Here is a 22,724-nt window from a genome sequence, read left to right as displayed (position 1 = left end):
CTTAACGAGGGGTTATTCCGTAGTGCAGGGAGGGCTGTCTCCTTCTTCCGGCGCTTGTCCTGCCTCGCGCCCTCGCTCCAGAGCAGCCCTGCGAAACTCAGCCTTAAAATCGAGCTTCGGATCTTCACCGCGTGGGCGGCCGGCGCTTCCGGCTCCGCCGGCCAGCTGATGAGCGCGCCGCCATTTGAACTTCGCCGCGTGGGCGGTCAGCGCTTGCGGCTCCGCCGGCCAGCTGAGGAGCGCGCCGCTGCTAATTGCTGGCTCCGGCGTGGGGCGATGAGCTATGAGCTCCTTGCTAGCTGAAGAGGGAGCGGATCGCCTGGTAGTGCTTGCAGCGAGCCCGCTGGTCTGAGCGAAGAGGCTGGCGAGCGAGCGTGTGAGCGCTCTGCTCCACTCCCCCTCCTCTGCTCAAATCGCCCTGCACAGCAGTAAAAGAAAGAAAAAACGTGAAGGGGAGCTACTCAAAAATAACACAAAAACCTAAGGCTCAAAGGAAAGGGGAAAGCCAATACTTTAGAGAATTAAAGAGAAAAAACAGAGAAGAAAACCCCCACAGACTCACAATACCTTAGCAATCTGTGGAGCTCCAAAAATCACTACAGTGTTTGCCAGCAACTGAGTGAAGACTGGGGGATCATGGGACCAGAGGCGTGGCTTGGGAGCCGGAAAGGGGGGAACAAAAGCCTTTTGTTTTCACTCAGTTGTTGCCAAGCACTGAAGGATTAACCCATGCATGGATAGTGGGAGCAGCGCACAGGAAAACAGTGGATGCAATAAGTGCGGAAAAATGCGAACATTTTGCCGCCCGTATCGCCACTAAACAAGTCCTAATAAAGGCTCTTAAGAGTATAATCACATGACCAAAGAAAAGCTATGATGGCTGCAACTTTGAAGACTGGCCGTAAGTTTCCTTATTCAAGTAACTGTAATAGTAACTGAATGGTCACTGAACAAGTAGACAGTAAGTGAATACCACCTGTACTAGCATGGAAAGTCTAAATCTGCCATTCCATCTAAATTTTAAATAGTTCTGCTTTCCTCCTCAAGATATATAAGCTAATACATGTATTGTATTCATAGAATGAGATTATTTTAGCATAAAAAACATCAAGTCTTTTTGAGAAGTCATATAATTTTGGAAGTGATTAAATAAATAATGAAAAACATGTTTAGAAGAAGAAGAGCTGTGGTAATTCAGCTCATTGCCAGGAGTTCAATCCTTACCAGCTCAAGGTTGATTCAGCCTTCCATCCTTCCAAGTTCGGTAAAATGAGGACCCAGATTGTTGGAAGCAATATTCTGACTCTGTAACCATTTAGAGAGTGCTGTAAAGCACCGTGAAGTTGTATATAAGTGCCATTACTGTTTTTAAAAATCTAATGAAACTTCCTTGCCTTGCATAAAAATACGCAAACAAATTTATTGCTCTGTAAATTGTTAAAAGTAGAATTAAATATTAACCTGTATGCATATTCCTTTGTAGACATTTTTAAATTGGCCTGAAATATAAATACAAATGTTTGGTGTCAATCTTTTAGCAATATGAAATCTAATGTCACACAGTGCTACTGTATTTTTTGTTTATAATTCTACCCATTTCTTTCACAAAGCAATCAACATTCCGAACCTAACAGGCATAACATTTGTTGATCATTAACTGCAAGGTCATTACAAAAGCAGCACAACCCTCCCTTAAGTTATCTAAAAGCAATAATTTGCCTTTTATTTTCTCCCATACTTAATCAGCCAATGGATTTAACTTTCCCAATAGATTGTCAGCTGTAATGCAGTAATAAAGAATTTTATATATGCCCTGCAGTTCACATAATATTACTCTTCAAACTAGGAGTCATCGTGAAAGTGTGCTTCAAAGCAAGGCAGGAGCACTTATCTTGTGTGCAAGAAAAAGAAACTGCAATGGCATTGTTGAATCAAGAATGTATAGTCAGTGAAGACATTCCATTGTTATCTACCATCATTTTGATACATTCTTCCTTTTTAGAAAAACACACTGAGCACTCTAAGGGCACATATTTGGATGAAGCAGACATTCTAGACTTAATTTTTCCCTATTATTAGCAAAGCATGTTCTCATCAGAAAAAGGAACAGAGTGAACTGTAACATTTCCATCTCTGAAACAAACTTCTGAAGAGAGCTACATACATCTAGCCTGGTGGATAAGATTACAAGGCTTTTAAAAATGTTTAATAGAAAGAAATTAGCCACAAAGTGTAATACAATTCCCAAGAAAACAATGTCCAACCACTTCCATAATAATGTCCAGCCACTTTCCATACTATTATTTTTAGATGAAGAAAAAACTTACTATAGCTCAAATGAATATAAATTTAGACCTTTAAAGTGTTACAAATGACATTACATGAGCCATGCAAATAACAATAGTGCAAAATATAATTAAAATAGCCTGAGTTTGAAATGTAACACATACCAGGTGCCCAAGTATCTTCATCAAAGTCATACAATTGCAAAAAAAAATTTAAGTAGTATGTCTTTTTTATCTCTTTTCAGAACAAATTTCTGTACTAAATCATTTCTCTTTTTTTATTGTAAGGTTGGTCAGACACCACGATTGATGTTTATTTGCTATCTCTGCCCTTAAATTTGAAGCAGTTTTTGAGTTTGAAACAACTGTTTTTAACAATTCTAGGATGTGTCCAGTTTCAGCCTTACTGAGCAGCCAACTTGAAACTTAATGTAAGCATTATGAATTTTGAACATTTCAGTTCTGAAATATTTTGCACATCTAATGAATAGATATTAAGGGAACTATTATGACTTTAGAACTTAGTAATAAATCATAATTTTTACCTAAAAATTTAGATAATTTACTGGGATCAGAAACTATATTGCAAGCCAGTTTGAGAATATTGTAGTAACATGTTATTTTTATTATTTTTCATTTATTAGAATTCTACCCATCTCAAGCCACGGCTCTGCATCTGGCATGAGTGCCGCGTTACCCTCTCCAGCCATGCTATGTAGTGGAAAGGACCACCCAGAGTCGGGCCTTGATACTTGGCTCTTGCCATTCCGCATTCCTGTCTCTCGGTCTGCCGCCTGATGGGCAGGCCGGCTCCCCACTTCTGCCTTGCGTCCAGCAAGGGTCCTCTGGTGGATGAGGCTTTGGCGCTCGCCCCAGTCTCACCTTCTTCTGCTGGAGACCTCTGTATCTCCACCTCAGCCTTGCCTGGCCCTCCACTGGCACCCCTTGATATGAGGGATGTCGAGCCGGCCACACCCACCTGGCCCTTTGAGGGCATAATGCTGATGCAGCTCTCAATGAAACTGAGTTTGACACCTCTGCTCTACTTGTATATTTGTCATTATTCCCCCACCTCACTGGTTGAATAGTACTCAAAGAACAGGCACCGACAAACACATTTTATTATCAAAATCCTCCTGATTTTTTTCCTACCATACACAAGTCTTCCACCTACAGTGTCAAGATGAATGTTTGAATCCTGTTAATCAGTAACTTTCAATCAGTAGTTCAAATTTACCTCTTTCTTAACAGGTTCTTTTCTTTTCAGTCTTAGCTTGGAGGTTATTACTATGGAACTTTTTGCTCGCATAGGCATGATGCCCTATGGCAGCTAAGTATGGTGCCTTCTGGGAAAAAGATAAGGGATTGAGAGCTGCTATTTCTATCTCGGAAATCTGGAGTAACACAATATCAATTTCTTTTATCCCTAGAGATTTGTAAGCATGAGGAAAAATAAAAACTTCCTGCTCACTCATTCCTCTGAATAAATTAATGTGTAAAAAAAGGCAATTCACTGAATTTAATTCTTAATTTATTCTGAAATAAAAGCATATTTTATCCTGCATGGATAGCAAAAACATAAGAACTATATAAAATTGTCATAATGGTTTCCCCTTTTATTGTGAGAAGTCTTCTCAACACATATGCATTAAACAGAAACCCCCAATCAGACATGAACAAGGCAAGCAAAAATGCACATTATATAACGCAAATAAGAAGAAAACTACTGCTGCCTTCTTTAAGAAGCTGCAGTATTTTACTTAAAAATGAAACAATCCTATTAAAGGGTCTCCCTTGAGCTCGCTACTCTTTCTAGGGTCAATGATCTTAGACTGCTTATTAATATACAATCCTGAACTGCCAAGATATTCCCAAAAGCTAGCATAAAGGCAGAAACAGGAGAGAAATATAAAATGTATGGCAGACCCCAGACAAAAAGAATGTCATGTAAATACACCGAAGAGGAATACATGATGAAAATTTATTACAATATCTTGAGTAACTGGCAATGGCTGCATCTTACTTTGCTGCGTATTAAACTATGCAAATGAAATCAGAAATACCTATTTTTAGTTGAGCCAGTTCAATTACAATCCTGGAATTCTAGGTTAATTTTTAAAATAACTAATAACTTTTCAATAAAATAAAATGGGCGTTGGGCTTACCTGTCACACCCTTTATCTTGTAGGAAGGAATGGCAGTCAGGCATGGGATGATTCTGTCTGTTAGCCAATCAGGACCAAGTCTGCAGATTTGCTAAGTCCCGCCCTTCCTGCTGCTCTCCAGTTTGTCGGCGAGGACCACAATGCAGACTGACGTGTATCCAGCTGTAAAGATAAATAATTAATGGTGCCCGCCCATCCCGACACCCCTTGCCAAGCTGGCTATCACCAGGGAGGGGCTGACTGCCATCCCCCCCTACGAGAGAAAGGGCGTGACAGGTAAGCCCAACGCCCATTCTCTTCCTCGGTGGGAACGGCAGTCAGGCATGGGACATACCAAAGCTCGTTGTCGTCCTGGGTTGGAGATGAAGCCAGCTCTGCTCATCCTAGGTTGAATGGACTCTCTGCAACATTTGTCTGCCGAAGGCAGCGTCAGCCGATGCATAGGAGTCCAAGCGATAATGCCGGATGAACGGTGTCGGGGTAGCCCAAGTTGCAGCTTTACAGACTTCCTCCAAAAAGGCCTAGGTAGCCCACGCTGCCATCGTAGCCGCACTCTTGGTAGAGTGGGCAGTGATACAACAAGGAATCGGCAAGGACTGTGATTCATATGCAGTGGAAATTGTAGCCCTTATCCAGTGGTCCAAGGCCGGAGCAGACACTTTGGAGCCCATGGAAGCTGGCTGGAACGAAACAAATAAGGCTTCCATCCTGCGAAATGACGTGCGTGGAATGTAAATTTTCAAAGCCCTTCAAACATCCAAGGTATGCCATACCCTCTCAAGACAATGTACTGGAGTCGGGCAAAAATTGGGCAACACCAGTTCTTAAGCCCTATGAAAGATGGAATTGACTTTTGGTACAAAGGTGGGATCCAGACGGAGTACGACCCTGTCTAGGTGAACTACACAGAGGTCTCAACATATCTAAAGGGCAGCTAGTTTTGAGATGCGACGGTCAGAGGTGATGGCGACGAGAAAGGCCACCTTGAAGGAAAAGAACCCGAGTGCCACCTCACACAGGGGTTCAAAGGGGGCTTTGGTCAAGGCAGTCGACACTTTGTTCAGGTCCCATGTGGGGAACTGGTGAATAACTGCAGGTTGCAGATTAGAGGCCCCTCTGGCAGTTAACTGCAACCACTGGGGCTCTGGATGGACCAGAGCTCCTTGAAGCAGGGCAATCTTGTCGTTGGGAATCCGCCAGGGGCGCGCCACCAATAGGGAGACTAAATCCGCAAACCAAGGCCAGCGAGGCCAATGCAGGGCAAGAAGGATCAACTCCGCACGCTCCTCCAAGAGTTTCCTGATTACTCTGGCTATGAGAGGCAGAGGAGAGAATGCATAGAGAATCAGCCCTTGAGGCCAAGGTCTGCGTAAGGCATCCACTGCCTCCGCTCCGGGTGTCGGGAACCTGGTAAGAAACTGAGGAACTTGAAGGCTGGTTCAGGAGGCGAAGAGATCTACCGCTGGGAGGCCAAATCGGGAGGTCAGTTCCTTGATTAGAAGTGGATGGAGGCTCCATTCTGCCTGGTCTATTGGGTTGCGACTGAGAGAGTCGGCCCGAACGTTTGCTGACCCTGAAATGTGGGCCGCTTTCAAGGGGCTAGATGACTCTCTGCCCAAAGGCCTAAGCGGAGCACCTCCTGCATGAGGGCTTTTGAGCAGGTGCCGCCCAGCCTGTTTACATGTGCTTTGGCCAAGACATTGTCTGTCAGCACTAGGACATGCTGACCGCTGATCAGGTGGTGAAAATGTCGAAGGGCCAGAGTTCCTGGAGTTCTAGCCAGTTGATGTTGTATTTTCTCTCTTGTTGAGACCACTGCCCTTGTGCTAGGTGGAGACCCAGGTGGGCTCTCCATCCGAAAAGGCTGGAGTCTGTTGTAAGGACTATGCAGTGGGGTTCCCGGAATTGACTGCCCTTGCAAATTGCAGCAGAGTTACACCAAGTCAGAGATTTGAGGACAACGGGAGGAAGAGGAGTTCTTATTAAGGAGTTCTGCAATTCCCTGCTATGAAGACGGGACCAGGGAACAATGCCGAAGGAGGAAACCATTTTACTCAACAGACGGGAATGAGCGAGGAGAGGGACCAAACGATCCCTATAGCAATGGAGAGCCATCTCAGAGAGACTGGCCTGACGGTCTGGTGATAGCGAAACTTCAGATTTGATAGTATCTATTAGGGCCCCTAGGTGCTTGATATGGGTAGAAGGGACTAAATGGCTCTTGGACCAATTGATTAAGAACCCATGAGCTTGCAACTCCTGGAGGGAGGTGCAGCTGTCCTGCTGAGCTAGGGACTCTAAGGTGTAAAGGATGAGAAAATCATCTAAATAAAAGAATGTGAATGGGGAGGGAACGGATGTGGGCAATGAGGGAAGCCATGAGTTTAGTGAACACCCGAGAAGCGGAGGAAAGGCCAAAGGGCAGAGCCCTATATTAATAATGGTGTCCAGCATAATAAAAATGGAGAAATTTACGTTGAGCAGGAAGGATGGGGACGTGAAGATACGTTTCTGTCAGGTCTACTGACAAAAGGAAATCCCCCACCCGAATAGATTCTAGGATAGACTGGAGGGTGTGCATTTTGAACCGGCGGTAAATAATGTACCGGTTCAAGGACTTAAGTTCAAGAATAGCCCTCCAGCCCCCCGAGGATGTGGGTACCAAAAATAAAGGAGAATAGAACCCTTGTCTGTGCTGGATCTGCGGAACCACCTGGATGGCCTTGATAGCCAGAAGATGAATAATCGCCGCAGCCATATGTTGGCATTTGGATGGATCACTAGACAAAGGGCTTGGTAGAAAAACCCTTGGGGGAGTGGAGCAAAATTCAAGGGAAAGGTCCGCCCGAACATTTTCCCTCACCCAAGAATCCGATGTAGTGGATTCCCAGCGACTGGAGAAGAAGGAAAGATGTCCTCCAATGTGAGAATCCTGGGGACATCAATCTGGACCTACGGAAGGGTCTACCCCTGCCTCCCGAAAGGACCTTTTGGAGAAAATTTGTGAAGGTTTCCTAACCTGGCTGTCCTGATGTTGAGCCCCTCTGGCTGGGAAGGCCCTTTGCGAGCAGTGTTGATAGAATCCACTGTCTGAAGCACGAAAGGACTGTGAATATAAATAGCCTTGTTGACGAAAATTGGTCCTCCGGGAGACAGATGGCAAGAATTTGTGCCGGTCTCTGGTCTCAACCAGAATGAGTTGAGGGAAGAGCCGAAGAGCTTTTCCCTAGAATAAGTGGAAGAAGCCAAACGCCACTTATTTCTAGCGTCGGCCTACCAATGCCTGAGGCAAAGAAGCCTCCACGATTTGGCTGCGAATCTGGCAGCATTGAGGGTGGCATTCAATTGCAGCCAAGATCTTATTAATATCTTGGTGGGCTCTGGAATCTAAAAAGCTGGGGTCTGAATACGCCAATGAAAGAAGGATAATCTGGCTCAAGGCCATCATCATCTGACCATTCCTGATCTCTTCTCCCGATAAGGAGGCTTGACTAGCAGAGCCAGGAGAATCAGGCCTATGTTGTTCCGACCCCGATTCCTCCAGATGACAGGAACTGGGAGATTGGTTGACCTGGCTCACATAGTCAGAAATTTCAGAAGCGGCTCTTTGTTGGAGACCCTGAGCAATGCCAAGTCTAATGGCATCCGATATCAATGAGGCTAAGGCAGGATTCTGTGGATTAGACAATTGACCAGATAGGGGAGGATCCACTACAGATGCCGGAGGAGTAAGGCAGGAGACCCTTTGACTAGAATCGGCCTGAGGAGAAACCTCCACTGCCAAGGTTGCATCCGATATCAATGAGGCTAAGGCAGGATTCTGTGGATTAGACAATTGACCAGATAGGGGAGGATCCACTACAGATGCCAGAGGAGTAAGTCGGAAGACCCTTTGACTAGAATCGGCCTGAGGAGAAACCTCCACTGGCAAGGTTGCGAACAAAATGGCCGCAGTTGCTGATGAGGCGGGCGTGCCATGAGGCGAGACATCTGGTGATAATGAAGCCAGAGGCGAAGGCTGAGTAACCAGAGGACGAACTGCCTCCCGGGATACTGTAGCCAGTGCTGGGCCTGGTTCCGATCAGGGAGGGGACTTGGCCTCCTTTAGAACATCCTGTTGTGCCTTCTGAATGGCACACTCAATGGCTCTGTACCGCCTTTGTTCATCTTTATAAGCCTGGGGGCACTTGGAATGTTATTTAGGGGAAGGAGCCCTCCCCCTAGCTCGTTTGGGTTGGTTCTGGGTTCCAGAAGTCCCTTCTCCTGGATCACTATTATGGTGTCTCTTCCTCCCCCGGGCCGGAGCCATGCGGGTTGATTTAGATAAATTAGCATCCGTCATTTTGGATTGTTTTAGGTGCCAGAATCTGGCCTAAGTGGTGGAATTCCCCAAAGAAAACCGCTACTCACTGCGCTGCCACAGATACCTGTGGCTATTGATGCCTCTGGTTCCATCAGACAAGCGGTGGAAAAACTGCTGGTAAGGGTCTCGATCGCTAGCCCTGAGGCTAAAACCGTGATCAATCCGGGGCGGAATAACAGCCTCGCGCCAAAAACGCTGCTGAGCAAAGGCTCTAAAAGCAGCCCAGTAGCTCACGGTGCGAGAGTGCCCTCCGATAAACAGTAAGCAGAGCCAGTACGGGTCAGCACCACAAACTCACGAGCGCTGCCCGTTGGACCGCAGTCCGGAGTCGCCACATGGTCTTCAGCGGGTTTGGACAAAATCCTTCACGCTGGAAAAGCTCAATCAGTGAAGGGAGCAAGGTGGTATTAGATTTAGTTGAATATTAAATTCAGTTGAGAATTTAGCAAAGAGAGACATGACAGTCCAAGCAGACCGAGTCGACAAACTGGAGAATGGCAAGAAGGGTGGGACTTAGCAAATCTGCAGACTCGGTCCTGATTGGCTAACAGATAGAGTCATCCCATGCCTGACTGCCGTTCCCACCGAGGAGAAACTATTAACTGTTATTTGTGAATCTACAACTGTAATCTAGATCTAATTATTCTTCCTCAACTGCTTGTCAAAATTTGCCCAATGTCTCAGCCCAGCAGAAAGTGTCCAATGTTTCAGTTTCATGAAATATGCTGGCTATCTGTAGTATTTTCTAAGCCTAACTTTGGAATTAGCACATAGGTATTAATGTTAACTAACATTTAAAAAAAACTATATACTGCACATAGCAAATGTTTAAAATACATTTTATCTTGCAAAATTGGGAAAAAAAAACATAAAGCTCTCCTTATTTGATTTAATATCAAACAATATTATTTACTTTGTTAGGAGAATGCTTCTATATTGGCTTCATGTTAAGAGATAGTTCAGTGAGAATTACCATATTTTTCGGAGTCTAAGACGCACCTTTTCCCCCCTAAAAGGGGGTGAGAATTTAGGTGCATCTTATATACCGAATGTAGCCCCACCCACCCACTGGCCCCCACCCTTTGGCCTCTGCCTCGCAGCAATTACCTTCTTGCAAGTAAACAGCAAGAAAAAACAGTTCCTTTCAGCTTCACCACAAGTTGATTAGATCGGCCTCCCGACTCTCAGATGATTTGCTCTCAGCTGTTTTGCACAGGGCATTGCTGCTTGCTGCAAAGAGGTAAATTGCTGGAGTAGATTTCTTTTTTCCTTGTGCTAATCAAGCTATGCTGAAATCGAAAATGTAAGTAAAGCAGGCTGTTTGCTGCAACGAGGCAAAATTGCTCAGAGGCAGAGACAGAGGGATATTCCTTTTTCTTCTTTTCCTCACCAAAAAAGGTAGGTGCGTCTTATACTCCGGTGCGCTTTATATTCCGAAAAATACAGTAGATAGAAAATTCTAGGAAAATACATAATATGTTAATAATAAACAGACTTCAAGGTCACAATCCACCAGAAACCTGAGCAATTGCTATTGCAATCAACAGAATACACTACAGTACATTGGGCTATCTTTTTTAGCTAGAATTTCTTCATGATTTAAAGCAACGTTTAGTGAACTCTCAATGATCTTTGACCAACACATACAAAGCTATATATTCCCATAAATTGGATATTTTATTATATATATATCAATATCAGAACGATAAAGTCTTTACTGCCATCCTTTAATCAGTGATTCATAATGAAAGATAAGTGAATCAATGTAATGACTAGGCTGTAACAGAGAAAAAAAAAGTCTTATGAAATAATTGTAAGTCATAAAGAATTAGGTGAAAGACCCAACAATTAACTTATTATAATATTAAAATAAATTTATTTGCCATTTGACCACCTATCTTTTCATGCTCTCTCAGTGGAAGCCTATACAATAGTTGGCTAATGCAAGGAAAGCATTAAGTACAATGGAGAAGTGCCTCCTTTCCCACATAAGTAGGTTTAGGGGGTAATATCAGTGAATGTACGCCTTCACAATCCAGAACCCATTCTATTGATGAATAAATAGAATATTTAAAAGTACACATTTGGTGCAGAAAACATCTGTGTTTACTCAGAAAAAATTTACACCTGAAGTGAAAAATGCCAAATATTACACTATTAATTCTAATTTGGTAAGGTGAAATGCATCTTGTCTGATTCTTTGTATGCTGGTGTAGAAAGCCACGGAGATGGGCTTGGAGGGAGTATTCAGTTGTTACGGAAATGACAAAAGCAAAACCATTTCTTACATCCTAAGAAAAGAGATAGTATTAAGAAGAGATTCAAGGTGGCTTCTTTCTGATTCTACAGGATATAGAAGGGATGAAAGTTAAAAACACAAGCAGACTCGCAAGATTCTGATATTGTAAACCAGGGGTGGGCAACTGTGGCTCTTTTACAACCTGTGGAGTTCAACTCCCAGAATTCTGGGAGTTGAAGTCCGCAGGTTGTAAAAGGGCCACAGTAGCGCACCTCTGTTGTAGACTATTGCCAAAAAAAAATTAATTCCATCCTCGTCGTTCTAAGGGTAGTTTCTTAATCCAGTGTACTTTGTAGGCCTGACAACTGATTACTTGCACCTGAAATGCTAACACTTACACAAATGATTCAGCCACCTTCTATTAGGGCTCTTGGACAATCACTGGATTTATAAAAGAAATCTCATTGGATAACTAACTGCTGTTTCTTTCTACATTTATAGTAAATGTTGTGACATACCCTTAATACCGAAAGCAAAAATTCCAAAATTTCAGTCTGCAGATGTGTTTCTATATCTTGAAATCATCAGTTGCTCATCAATCACAAAAGGTTATGCAGCACCAGCAGAGACTTCTGTGTTTTGGCACCCAGTGTATGAACTCAAACATTATTATTCTATCAACTTACTCTTAAAAGAAGTTGAAGATTATATTTAAAATGGTATTAAAAATAATCCATTAGCTTTAGCTTAATTTTGAAAGATAAATATAAGAAACTTTGAATTATGAAAATAATTAATGAGAATAAATAAGCATTGCAGTATGTTAGTGCATGAGCACAAGACTTTGTCCTTCAAATGATAAGCGTACTAGGAAATTTAAAATGTACATCTAGGCTAGTCTTAAATTCAAATAAAAAAATACTTCCCTTGAACAAGATTCTTAATTTGACTTTACAAGTATCTTGTCAGTCTTAGCAGGTAGACCGGCGTAAGAAAAACAACCAGATAAGCTAATTCAACTTTATAGTAAAGTTACATTAACAGAATCTTGCAAGTCTGAAGTATAACTCTCCTGCCATCTCTTTTACTGTCAAAGAAACTAGGGAGGGTCTCTCCCGAGCCTCTTGCTTCACCCATTCTCCAGTGCAGGCTATGCCATCTCTTATTTAACTGTTCCCTAGGCAACATGTCTCTGCCCCATCTCCCAAGGTCTTTCCCACATACCATTACATATCACCTGACAAAAAGAGATATTAGATCATCTTCAGAAATATGTGCTTGCTGAAATGAGTTCCTTCTTTAATTTTCAGCAATAAAGTATTTATTTATTTATTTATTTATTTATTTATCGATCGATCGATCGATCAAATTTCTATACCGCCCTACTCCCGGAGGACTTAGGGCGGTGAACAGCCAAGATAAAATACAGATAATACAAATATTAAAAATCCCTTAAAATTATTAAATATTTTGGCTGAAACACAGATTAAAACACCCAATTTATAAAATCAAACGAATTAAAAATTTAAAAGAGGAGAGTTAGGTCAGGCCAGCCTGCTGAAATAAAAAAGTTTTGAGAGCACGACGAAACGTGCGCAGTATTAAATTCCAGAATATGAACATATTCTGAATATATACATATCATACAGTAAAAAGCAGAATGGTTACCACTCACTATGTAGGATTAATCTTTTCCTGAATACAAAATAATTTATGATTAAATAAATGAAAGAAAAACACGTATACATATTGCCAGTTCTATCCTTTCTTTCTTATCTTAATTTTAAGTAGAATTTCCAGTATGATTGTGGTATCAGCAACCAAATAACTATATGTTTTTTAAAAAGTTTTTGACAAATGGTTTTCCTGCACTGTTCCTTTACTTGTAGAGTTCTGAGACATGGAAAATTCAATTCACCTTCATGGGTACTTTAACAAATGAACTTCTAGGGCAATCTTAAACTCCAGAGACTGTGTTTCACACTTATATTAGTTCTCCTAAAACTAGTCTGTTTTCATCAGACCAAGGTATGAACTGGTCAATAGGGGTCACTGCTAAACAATGCTTATTTTCAACAGAGAAATACCCCCCCCCCCGAAAAACTCAGTGTTTTCATGGTCAGTGCCCTTATTAACCAGGCTCCAGGACAGTTTATCTAACTAGCTATTTAAAAACCATTTTCTCCTTTCTCAGCACATTCTCTAATACAGCAAAAGACCAGTAAAGTTACATGTAAAAAGCCCCACAGTAATAAAACTGTTTTATTATTATGGGCCATTTTTCTCCATGAAAATCAACTATTTCTGTTTATGCTTTTAAATAAAATTTCAGATGATATACTAAAAAGCTGCTAAATATTATACCTTCTATCCACTATAACATTCTAAGCTAGTAACTACAATTGTTGTGTCTTTGTCAGCATAAATAGGTTCAATAAAAGCTTAAACAGTACCTGCTATTTTTTACAAACAGGTGCTTTTACCTAGCACACAAATACAGAACTTGCATTTTGCAGTCGTATCAGAATGCTAATATTTGAAATTTATCAACCTGTAGTTTCAGGTTCCATATAAAAATATAGCAAACATGGTTAATTACAACAAATCCTACCCATAATTTATATAGGAAAATGTGCACAGGATTTGTTATACTTTCCTAAAAAAATAAAAAGACATTTTAAACACCTAGTAATTTTTTCTTTCTCAAAGATTTTTTTAAAAAACAGCTAAACCCTTTTAAATTATAAACCTTTTTACACTTTATAAGGTGCATCTCAGAGTTATTTATGTTTCTTTGTTCTAAAGTGCCCTGCACACAAAGATATTACAAGCTTTTAAATTCTCTAGTCTTGACCCCCCTCACCTCCCATCCACTTACCTGCACAAATGAGAAAATTATGTTGAGAAAAAGTTCACATACTTTGGAAAAGGAACAAGGTTGTCATTCAAGAAATCAGTTTACAGCACAGAAATGTTTAAATCACAGTTTTCCAGATCAGGAATGAACAACATGACACACACACACACACACACACACACACACAAACACACCCTTGTGACCACTGAAAACCATTTTCATTTATACTGTGGAGAGCAATCCACATTATTTCTGCTATTTTTATAATGAAAAAATAAAACAAGTGTAGTGTAAGGCCTAAACCACTATAAAACAGTCGTTTGGGTAATATTGCCCTCTCTACTTTGCATCATTGCTCTCTTCCATTAAGTTAAATTTCCAGCCACCAAAATGATGCCAGCCTACTTCTGGTCATCACCATGAACTACAAGAGTACATAGCATACAAAAGATTTTATAGACATTATAATTTACTCCTAGTATTAACTCTTCCAGCACCGAGTACCTCTATTGCTTACTTCACAGACCCACAACTTCATAAATAGTGCTAAATATCATTAAGAAAAGTTGTGTATCTCTCTATCAGGAAATTGTTTATTATTTATTTATATCTCACATTTATTATTTTTATAAATAACTCAAGGCAGCAAACACATGTAATAGACACCCTCCCCCATTTTCTTCACAAACAGCAACCATGGGGTGAATTAGGCTAAAAGAGAAGGATTGGCCCAAAGTCATCCAGCTGTTTCATACCTAAAGTGAGACAAAACTCATGCTTTCTAATCTGGTATCTTAACCGCTAGAAAAAACCAGTCTATATTTGTGTTATATGATGGTATGACCGCTTGTGTTCTGGATGACAGAGAAGTTTCAGAAGCCTTTTTGTGTTACAACAGTGTCAAGCAAGGGTGCGTGTTGGTACCAATCTTGTTTAGCATGTTGTTTTCATCCATGCTGTAAGACACCTGCCAGAACAGTTCCTTGGGAGTTAGTCTGAGATACAGGACCGATGGGAAACTGTTCAACCTGCGAAGACTCCAGGCTGTCACCAAGATAAAGGAGACTGTGCTATGTGACCTCCTCTTTGCTGATGACTATGCCCTGAATGCTGGATCAGAGCAGGAAATGCAAGCCAGCGTGGACAAATTCGCAGCAGCATGCGACAACTTTGGCCTCCTCATCAACATAAAAGAAGACGAAGTGATGCATCAGCCAGCTCCGAAAGCCCAACACCAAGAGCCCACCATCACAGTGAAGGGACAAAAGCTGCAAGCAGTGGACCAATTTGCATACCTTGGCAGCACCGTCTACTGTGCAGTGACAATTGACATTGAGGTCAACCGCAGAATCGCCAAGGCAAGCTTTGCATTTGGCAGACTACCGACCAATGTGTGGGACCGCCACGGAATAAGCCTTGCTACAAAGCTCAAAGTCTACTGAGCAGTAGTGCTAACTACTCTGTTATATGCCAGTGAGACTTGGACTGTATACAGGAGGCACACTAGGCAATTGAACCACTGCACATGACCTGCCTCCACAGACTTCTGAGGATCCGGTGGCAGGACAATGTGCCAGACACAGAAATCCTCTCTAGAGCAGGCCTGCCATCGGTTCACACCCTGCTGATGAAAGGCCAGACACGCTGGGCAGGCCATGTTACAAAAGGATACCAGACCATTGCATCCCTAAACAGCTCCTCTATGGTGAGCCGTCTCAAGAAAAATGATCGCATGGGGGACAAAGGAAGCGGTACAAAGACACGTTGAAAGCCTCATTCAAGTCCCTGGATATCGACACCACTTCCTGGGAAACCCTGGCACAAGATCGAGCAACATGGCACATGCTGCTCCACCAAGGCTGCCAGACATCTGAGGACAGAAGAACTACAGTATAGCACAAGAGAAGCGAGCACTCCGCAAATCCAGAACTGCAAATGCTGCAACAATGGTGCCCACATGTCTGCCCGACATGTGGCAGAACATTTTGTGCCCGTATAGGCCTTACCAGCCACCTGCAGACACATCACGGACAGTCCAAAACCTGTTAGATGTCAAGGTCCTCTTCGAACATGTTGAAAATATACTGGAGTTAGTATAAAAGATATTTTTTTTGTATATCCACTTACCAAGCATTCTGTATGAAACAATAATAATCACCAGATTATGTTCAGGTTTTTAAGTGCTCTTTTAAGTTTTAAGAAAATGTATTTCAAAAATTCAATTTTTCTTGTTAACAAGAAGTTTTGTGGTGCATGCGCTGAAGCAACATGTCATGCTGCTTTCCTTGAGCATCTTTCAGTACCCAATCCTAATACCCTTTGAGAATCTCCTATAGGTATTTCCTCCTTAACCAATTTGCTGACGATTCGAGTGCAAAGACATGCAAGAATTCCAGAGATTTCTAATGTGCAACAAGCAGAATATTAGCGTATTACTGAGTAAAATGTGTTTCTCATTTCAGATTAGAAACTAGTCGAACAGGACAAGTGAAGGCAAGCCAAATGTCTCCATAAGAAAGCAACATGATAACCTTGCATGCATACTGCTTCACAAGAGGGCAGGACAGTCAGCCAGCACAAGCCAGCAAGGACATTTGTTCAATAGTTACAAAGGTCAAGTAGAAAAGTTCTCCACTGTTCTCATTCAGAAGAGGAAAAGAAAGGGGGGAAAATCCTTGCATCAGGAACAGATGAGAGATTAGAAACAACAGTAACAACAAGAGTAGATTAGATCATATTTGCAGGGTAAGCAAACAGTATCCCTATATCTTTAACAGTGGGAGAAAACAGAAACTGCAAGGAAAGGGTTGAATATTAAAATATGCCTAAGTAACAAATACAGCAGAAAAATGTTGGGTCCCCAGATATTCTCAATCTTACTGCTCATTATGCAGTAATGAGTTTATGTGCCTCTTCTTGTTCTTTTTAAGAAAAGCAAGAGATACAAACATGGATATATTTCTATCCTGTTATCTGTGTAAACATTTTTATTTAATGCTCTAATAATAGCATTAGATTTTCAACAAATGTCTTAGGAAATACCTGAATGAGATGCAAATTAATTAATGACAACTGGTTTCCCCCCGTTACATTCTAAAAAAACTATATTTAAGACTACTCACATGCAAAGGTATTATGCAATCAATTCAGAGTTATAATACTGGCCTGACAATGAATAAAGAGTACTTCATTATTTCATAAGGACGCTCCATAATTTAATCTTTACATCTTCAAATCTCTATGGAGACTTGATAAACAACTCTCTTGCCGTTTTTGTCTATACACATAACTGGTCTGGCAAAGAAGTATTGTCTGTATGCTTTTTCATTAATGAGAATAAAAAGATACCCACCCTTTTTTAAAATTATAATGAACATATTAGACTTCTTAGAACTCTTATTAATGCAGAAATTCATAATAATTTTGCTCTCAATGAGTTTGGGCAGCTCAAAACAATCAAAGAAATTGTAATAAAATCAATCAATAAAAAGAATGAATAAATTGTCAATAATATTTTTTTATATAAATAAAAATAAATATGAATAAAACATTGAAGAAAAAGATGGTAAGCATGATGAAATGATGAAGTGATTATACTTTTCAATCCCTTTATTAAACGATTCCAGTCATTTTTAGCGGAAACTATATTCAGTATAACTTGTGCTATTTCACTATTCCTATACTTGAAATCTCCTATGGATAATTCGGCTTTATTCTTTAGTTTTTGCAAAGTAGTCAAATTCTTAATGAAACAATAAATACAAACTTAAAAATGACTCATGAGTTTTTTCAAAACATTTAGGACAATTTCTTACCTTTTTCTTTATCTATTCTGAAGATTCCAATACCAGATCCATCCCTTATTGAATATCTGATTTCACCATCTCTTCCTGTATCCTCATCATAAGCAGACACAGTCATTACTGAAGTACCAATGGGAACATCTTCACTTACGAAACTTTTATCCACAAAATTAGGAAAACGTGGTGGCTGCAGATTTTCATTTACATCAACTATTTCAATTTCAACATAACAGGTAGAAGACAATGAAATGGGTTTTCCCTTATCCTTAGCCCGCACTGTTAGATTATAAACTTGTTTCCTCTCAAAATCCAGTCCTTGGACAATACGGATCGCTCCACTGAGTTTATCTACATCGAAACTTCCATTTCCACCATCCAAAAGGCTGTATCTTACTTGGCTTGCCTGGCCTAAGTCAGGATCATAAGTTTCTAGCCACATGACAATAGTTCCTTCAGGAAGATCTTCTCGGATTTTCACTCGATAATTTGCAGGAACAAATTTTGGAGGATTATCATTAACATCTTCTAACGATATCTTTAGTAGAACTGTTGAAGTCAATTGTGGTGACTCTTTAGCTTGGTCCCTAGCTTCTATTTTTAAGAAATACACTGCTTGAACTTCACGATCTAAAAGTCCTGAAACTTTTACAATTCCAGTGACACTGTCAATAGAAAACTTATTTGTATCTGTAAGAAGTGAGTATCTTACTTCACCATTGGTCCCTAAGTCTTTATCTATGGCTTCTATCTGTATTATTTCTGTATTCAGTTCTTTGTTTTCACTTACATCAACAAAATAACTATCCTGTAGAAATTCTGGACGATTATCATTGGCATCAAGAACTCTGATATTTAAAAGACGCCAGTTAGACTTTTGTGGTATCCCAAGATCATAAACAGTAACATTCAAAGTATATTTATCTCTTACTTCTCTGTCAAGAGGAGACAAGATTTTTAGCATTCCTGTTTCCATTCCAACGATAAAACTGCTGTCATTATTACCTCCAGAAATAGAATAGATTAACTTTCCATTGAAACCAGTGTCACGATCAGTTGCGTTCAAAAATATGATGGTAGAATCTACAGGCTGATCTTCTTTTACTTCAATGGTCCTGGGAAGACTACTTTCAAACTGAGGTGCATGCAGATTCATTGTATGTGTATCCAAAAAAGTATCCTCCACTTCAACACGACCATGTAGCTTATTTGCTAGCAAGAGTTTTTCTGCCAACATTTTGGCCACACCAGTCTCTTCACATTGTAAGCTCACTGGTTTGCGGCTGGCAACTACAGTGATGTTAATAAATATGGGAGCTGCAAAATTCTCTCCATCTGTAGCGGTTATTTTCAAACTATGAAAAGATGTTTTTGAACTTAATCCATCTCCTAGTGATTGTTTCAGGAAAAGAACCCCAGAGTTTGGATTCAAACTAAATAAATCTAATTCATTTCCAGATTCAATTTGATATTGTACTAACTGGAGCTCATCAGCATCAATAGCAGACACTGTAGTTATTTGCTCTCCCACACCAAGTTCCCTGGGAATTGTTCCCTCGCAGTTTATTTTCTCAAAGAGAGGAGTGTTATCATTCAAATTATTTAAAGCTATTGTAACAGGGACTTCAACCTCTCTGCGATAGGGGGTGCCCCAATCAGATGCTCGAATTCTTAATTTATAAATTCTTGGCATCAATTCGTAATCCATAGTTTCAGAGGTGGTAAGCACACCAGTGAAGTGGTTTATCTCAAAAGGAACAGGGTTTATATTTGCAATGCTATATGTGACATAGCCATTTTCACCTTCATCAAGATCCTTTGCACTCACACTCATAACACTTGTCCCTATAGGGACATTCTCATTAAAAGAAGCTTTATAAGATGTCTGAGTAAATTCTGGAGGATGAGTATTCACATCTATGACCTTAATGAATACTTTTGTGGATGCTTTTCTATCGCTTGTAATTATGTCAAATTCAAAATGAGGCGCACTTTGAGCTTTTATGGCATCTAGAGTAGTAATAAGGCCAGTGTCAGGATTCAAACTGAACTGAGTTTTGCTTGGTGCATTTACAAACAAATACTTTATATAGGGATAAGTAGGCAATGCTTTTACCATAACCACAGGTGTGTTCGGTGGAGCAAATTCACTTATTTCAGCTCTATAAACTTCTCTTTCAAACTGAACTATTCCGGACCTAAACTGGGGGGAGGGCAGATAAATTGCTTTCACAGATGAAAACTTTGGAGGGTTTCCTTTATCTTTAGCCTGCAATGTAAGATTAAAGCCAAAAGGTTGGCTCTCCCATTCAACAGTGCCAACTGCTTTGATTTTATACTCTTTTCCTCCTGGGACGGTTCTCACAGCTTTGAACTGCTGAAGTGGGTCACCTGCTACAATACTTAGAGATGCTACCTCTCCATTTAAACCGTGATCTTTGTCTTCCACAGTTATAATTGCATAGGCTGGATCCTTGTCCAACTCTGAAGGAGTGAAAGCAAGGGCTGTGATGACTGGAGCATGTTCGTTAGCTTGTTCTATATGAATTGTCAATCTTGCCATGCTACTAATCCCACTGCTGCCATATAATTTCATACCACGATCCACAGCAAGGACTTCCAACTCATAAACTTTTGTTTCTGAATAGTCAAGTCTGCCAGTCAGAATGACCATCCCACTTGTAGGATGAATAGCAAACATGTCTGTCCTCTCCTTAAAACTGTAATAAAATTCTCCATTGGTTCCAATATCTGCATCAGTTGCACTAACTTTGGCAATACTGGTCCTTATTGCTGTATTTTCTGACAACGAAACACTGTAAGAAGTTGGAGAAAACAAAGGCCTTAAGTCATTTGTATCCAATACTTGCACTCTGACGTTTGTGAGAGCTTCTGCATTTGTATTTTTCTCTATTGCTTTTACAGTCAATGTATAGTGCTCTTTTACTTCTCTGTTAAGTATAGCGGTGTTCCCTCCCTTGGTCCGAATTCGTAAGAAGCAAAAATCCCCCAAAACGTATTCTTCGGCTTTAAACAAGTTCTCACTATCCCCAGAAATAATTTTGTATTTTATATCCCACAGGGAGCTTGTAATGTAAATGCCCATTTTTACTGGATGCCCAACGTAAGTCTTAGCTGCAGAGTTTTCATATACTGTGGCATTGTAATGAACTTGTGTGAATTGCATTGGCAGTGCATGATATTGTCTCAAGGTTCCTTCACATTGTTCAAAATCCTGCACAAGCAGCAGTAGGGACAGCAACAGCATCATGATCAAATGGCTCTTCATGCAAGCAATCACTAAAAATCTGGAGAAAAAAAGACAAGAAGAGAATCAGTGTCTTTGAACATGGTCCTTTAAAATAACTATTCTGTGAATAAAATGACTTGAGTTCTCTTATAAAGTGTACATGGAAACATAATGTATAGCTCCATTATCCTATACACATATTTTTTCAGTTAAGTGGTCATAGCATACCAAAGGATTAAAATAATGAAATGGAAAATAATTTCCATATTAGTGATATCCAAGAGTCCCTTGGTTTTGGCTAGCTTTGAAGTGTCAAGCCTCTACAAGGCTTAAAAATGGATATAAATCAGAATACTGGATAACATTCGTAAGTATCAATCTTACATCGTTGAATTTCAAGATTCTTCATATAAATTCAAGGGTCTATTTGAAGTTGAGAAGCTATTGAACAATAATTATATATCTTTTCTTCTGCAATGTTTCATAGCCATTTTCCATCAACTTTATTTCTTCCCCGAAAGAAAGACCAAATTCTCATGAGTAGGATGTCAAATTCTTGCACTTTAAGGGGCAGTCAGTTATGCACCAGATTCCTTTCCTTCACTATCCTATTTGCCTTCAGATTTCCTCATTTTCCAAACTGACATTAAATCTCTAGGGAATATATAAAAGAAATGTTCCCAGGGACTTTTTTCATGGTTAGGAAATGAAAAGGCAGTTTGACAAATATATAACTGGGAGAGAAGAGCAACACTAGCATTCTGTAAAAGTGCCCAGTAATAAATTCTAAAACATTCTGAGAGTAAGACAGAAACAACAAATGCCTCTTTTATTAATAAAACTTTCAGGAATTTGGAAGTGAGTTTTCAAAGTGGAATTCATAGAGATAATGCACAGGGTCTTCAGCTTCTAATACGTAAGAGGCTAATGAAGCTGTGAAATTGATTCCTTCAGAAGAGGAAGCCTATGGTTTTTTCACTGTAATAAAGTGATGATGTTGTTTGTGTCATTAATACTAACATAAATGCCTAATATATACTTTTCCATATTTTATTGACGAGAATGAATTAAGATGAACGATTCTACACTTAAGCAATGCAATCTGTAAGCACCCAAGCAGTATCTCACTTAAGAGACAAAACACAAATATTAAAATAAAAGTCTTGTTCTTGACCCTAATCTTGGTATTAACTAATATATAAAGGGTTGAACTTTACCCCAAACTGCAGTTAACAAAGCCAAACATTTCGTATTTGCTGAAGCTCAGATAGAGAACTTTCTTTTCATTCTTTCAGGCATGAATAAAATATACATTAATAGAAGGACAAAAAAATAATCTTCCCTGCATTCCTAGCCATAACAGCTTTAAGTGAAGATTAGTTTTTAATGAGACTACCATCCCAAGAAGAAATTCTATCCTTTAAGAACACTGTAAAAACAATTACAGTTTTACTTAGTAAGGTAGTTTACACAGTGACTATTCTATTAACAAATGCAATTTCTGCTCCATTCAACTTAGTTCAAATATTTTTAATCATGTTTTAGAGTGCAGGTGGTTTGCCTTAAACACTACTTTTTTCCACTGAACTACTTTTTATTGCATACTCTCAGCTAATACATGACACAACAAGATCCTGGTGTTTCTGAAATGACATATACTCTCAAGTACTGTCAGATCTTAAGATTTGCTTTGCCTCACCTGGAAAAAAGATAACAGATAATGAGCTCTCACCTTTGCTCTACAGAATATATGATAACCAATATT

General features: G+C 40.1%; 1 protein-coding gene across 6 annotated transcripts in view; it reads right to left on the bottom strand.

Annotated features, from left to right (window-relative positions):
- The window catches only part of FAT1 (FAT atypical cadherin 1), a 138,621-nt gene that overhangs the window by 104,561 nt on the left and 11,336 nt on the right, over positions 1-22,724 (bottom strand). For all 6 annotated transcript variants that reach the window (XR_015729110.1, XM_034401509.3, XM_034401512.3 and 3 more), the window contains exon 2: positions 17,725-21,017. Coding sequence is in view for 5 of the 6 variants with exons in the window: in XM_034401509.3 (XP_034257400.2) it covers positions 17,725-20,998 (3,274 nt within the window). In the remaining variant the exon portion in view is untranslated. The remainder of the gene's footprint in view (positions 1-17,724; positions 21,018-22,724) is intronic.

This window comes from Pantherophis guttatus, chromosome 8 (genome assembly GCF_059756535.1).
Source record: "Pantherophis guttatus breed Tessera chromosome 8, ASM5975653v1, whole genome shotgun sequence".
NCBI lineage: Eukaryota > Metazoa > Chordata > Lepidosauria > Squamata > Colubridae > Pantherophis > Pantherophis guttatus.
The sequence above is the reverse complement of the archived record's forward strand: the minus strand, read 5'-3'. Positions and strand labels throughout refer to the sequence as shown.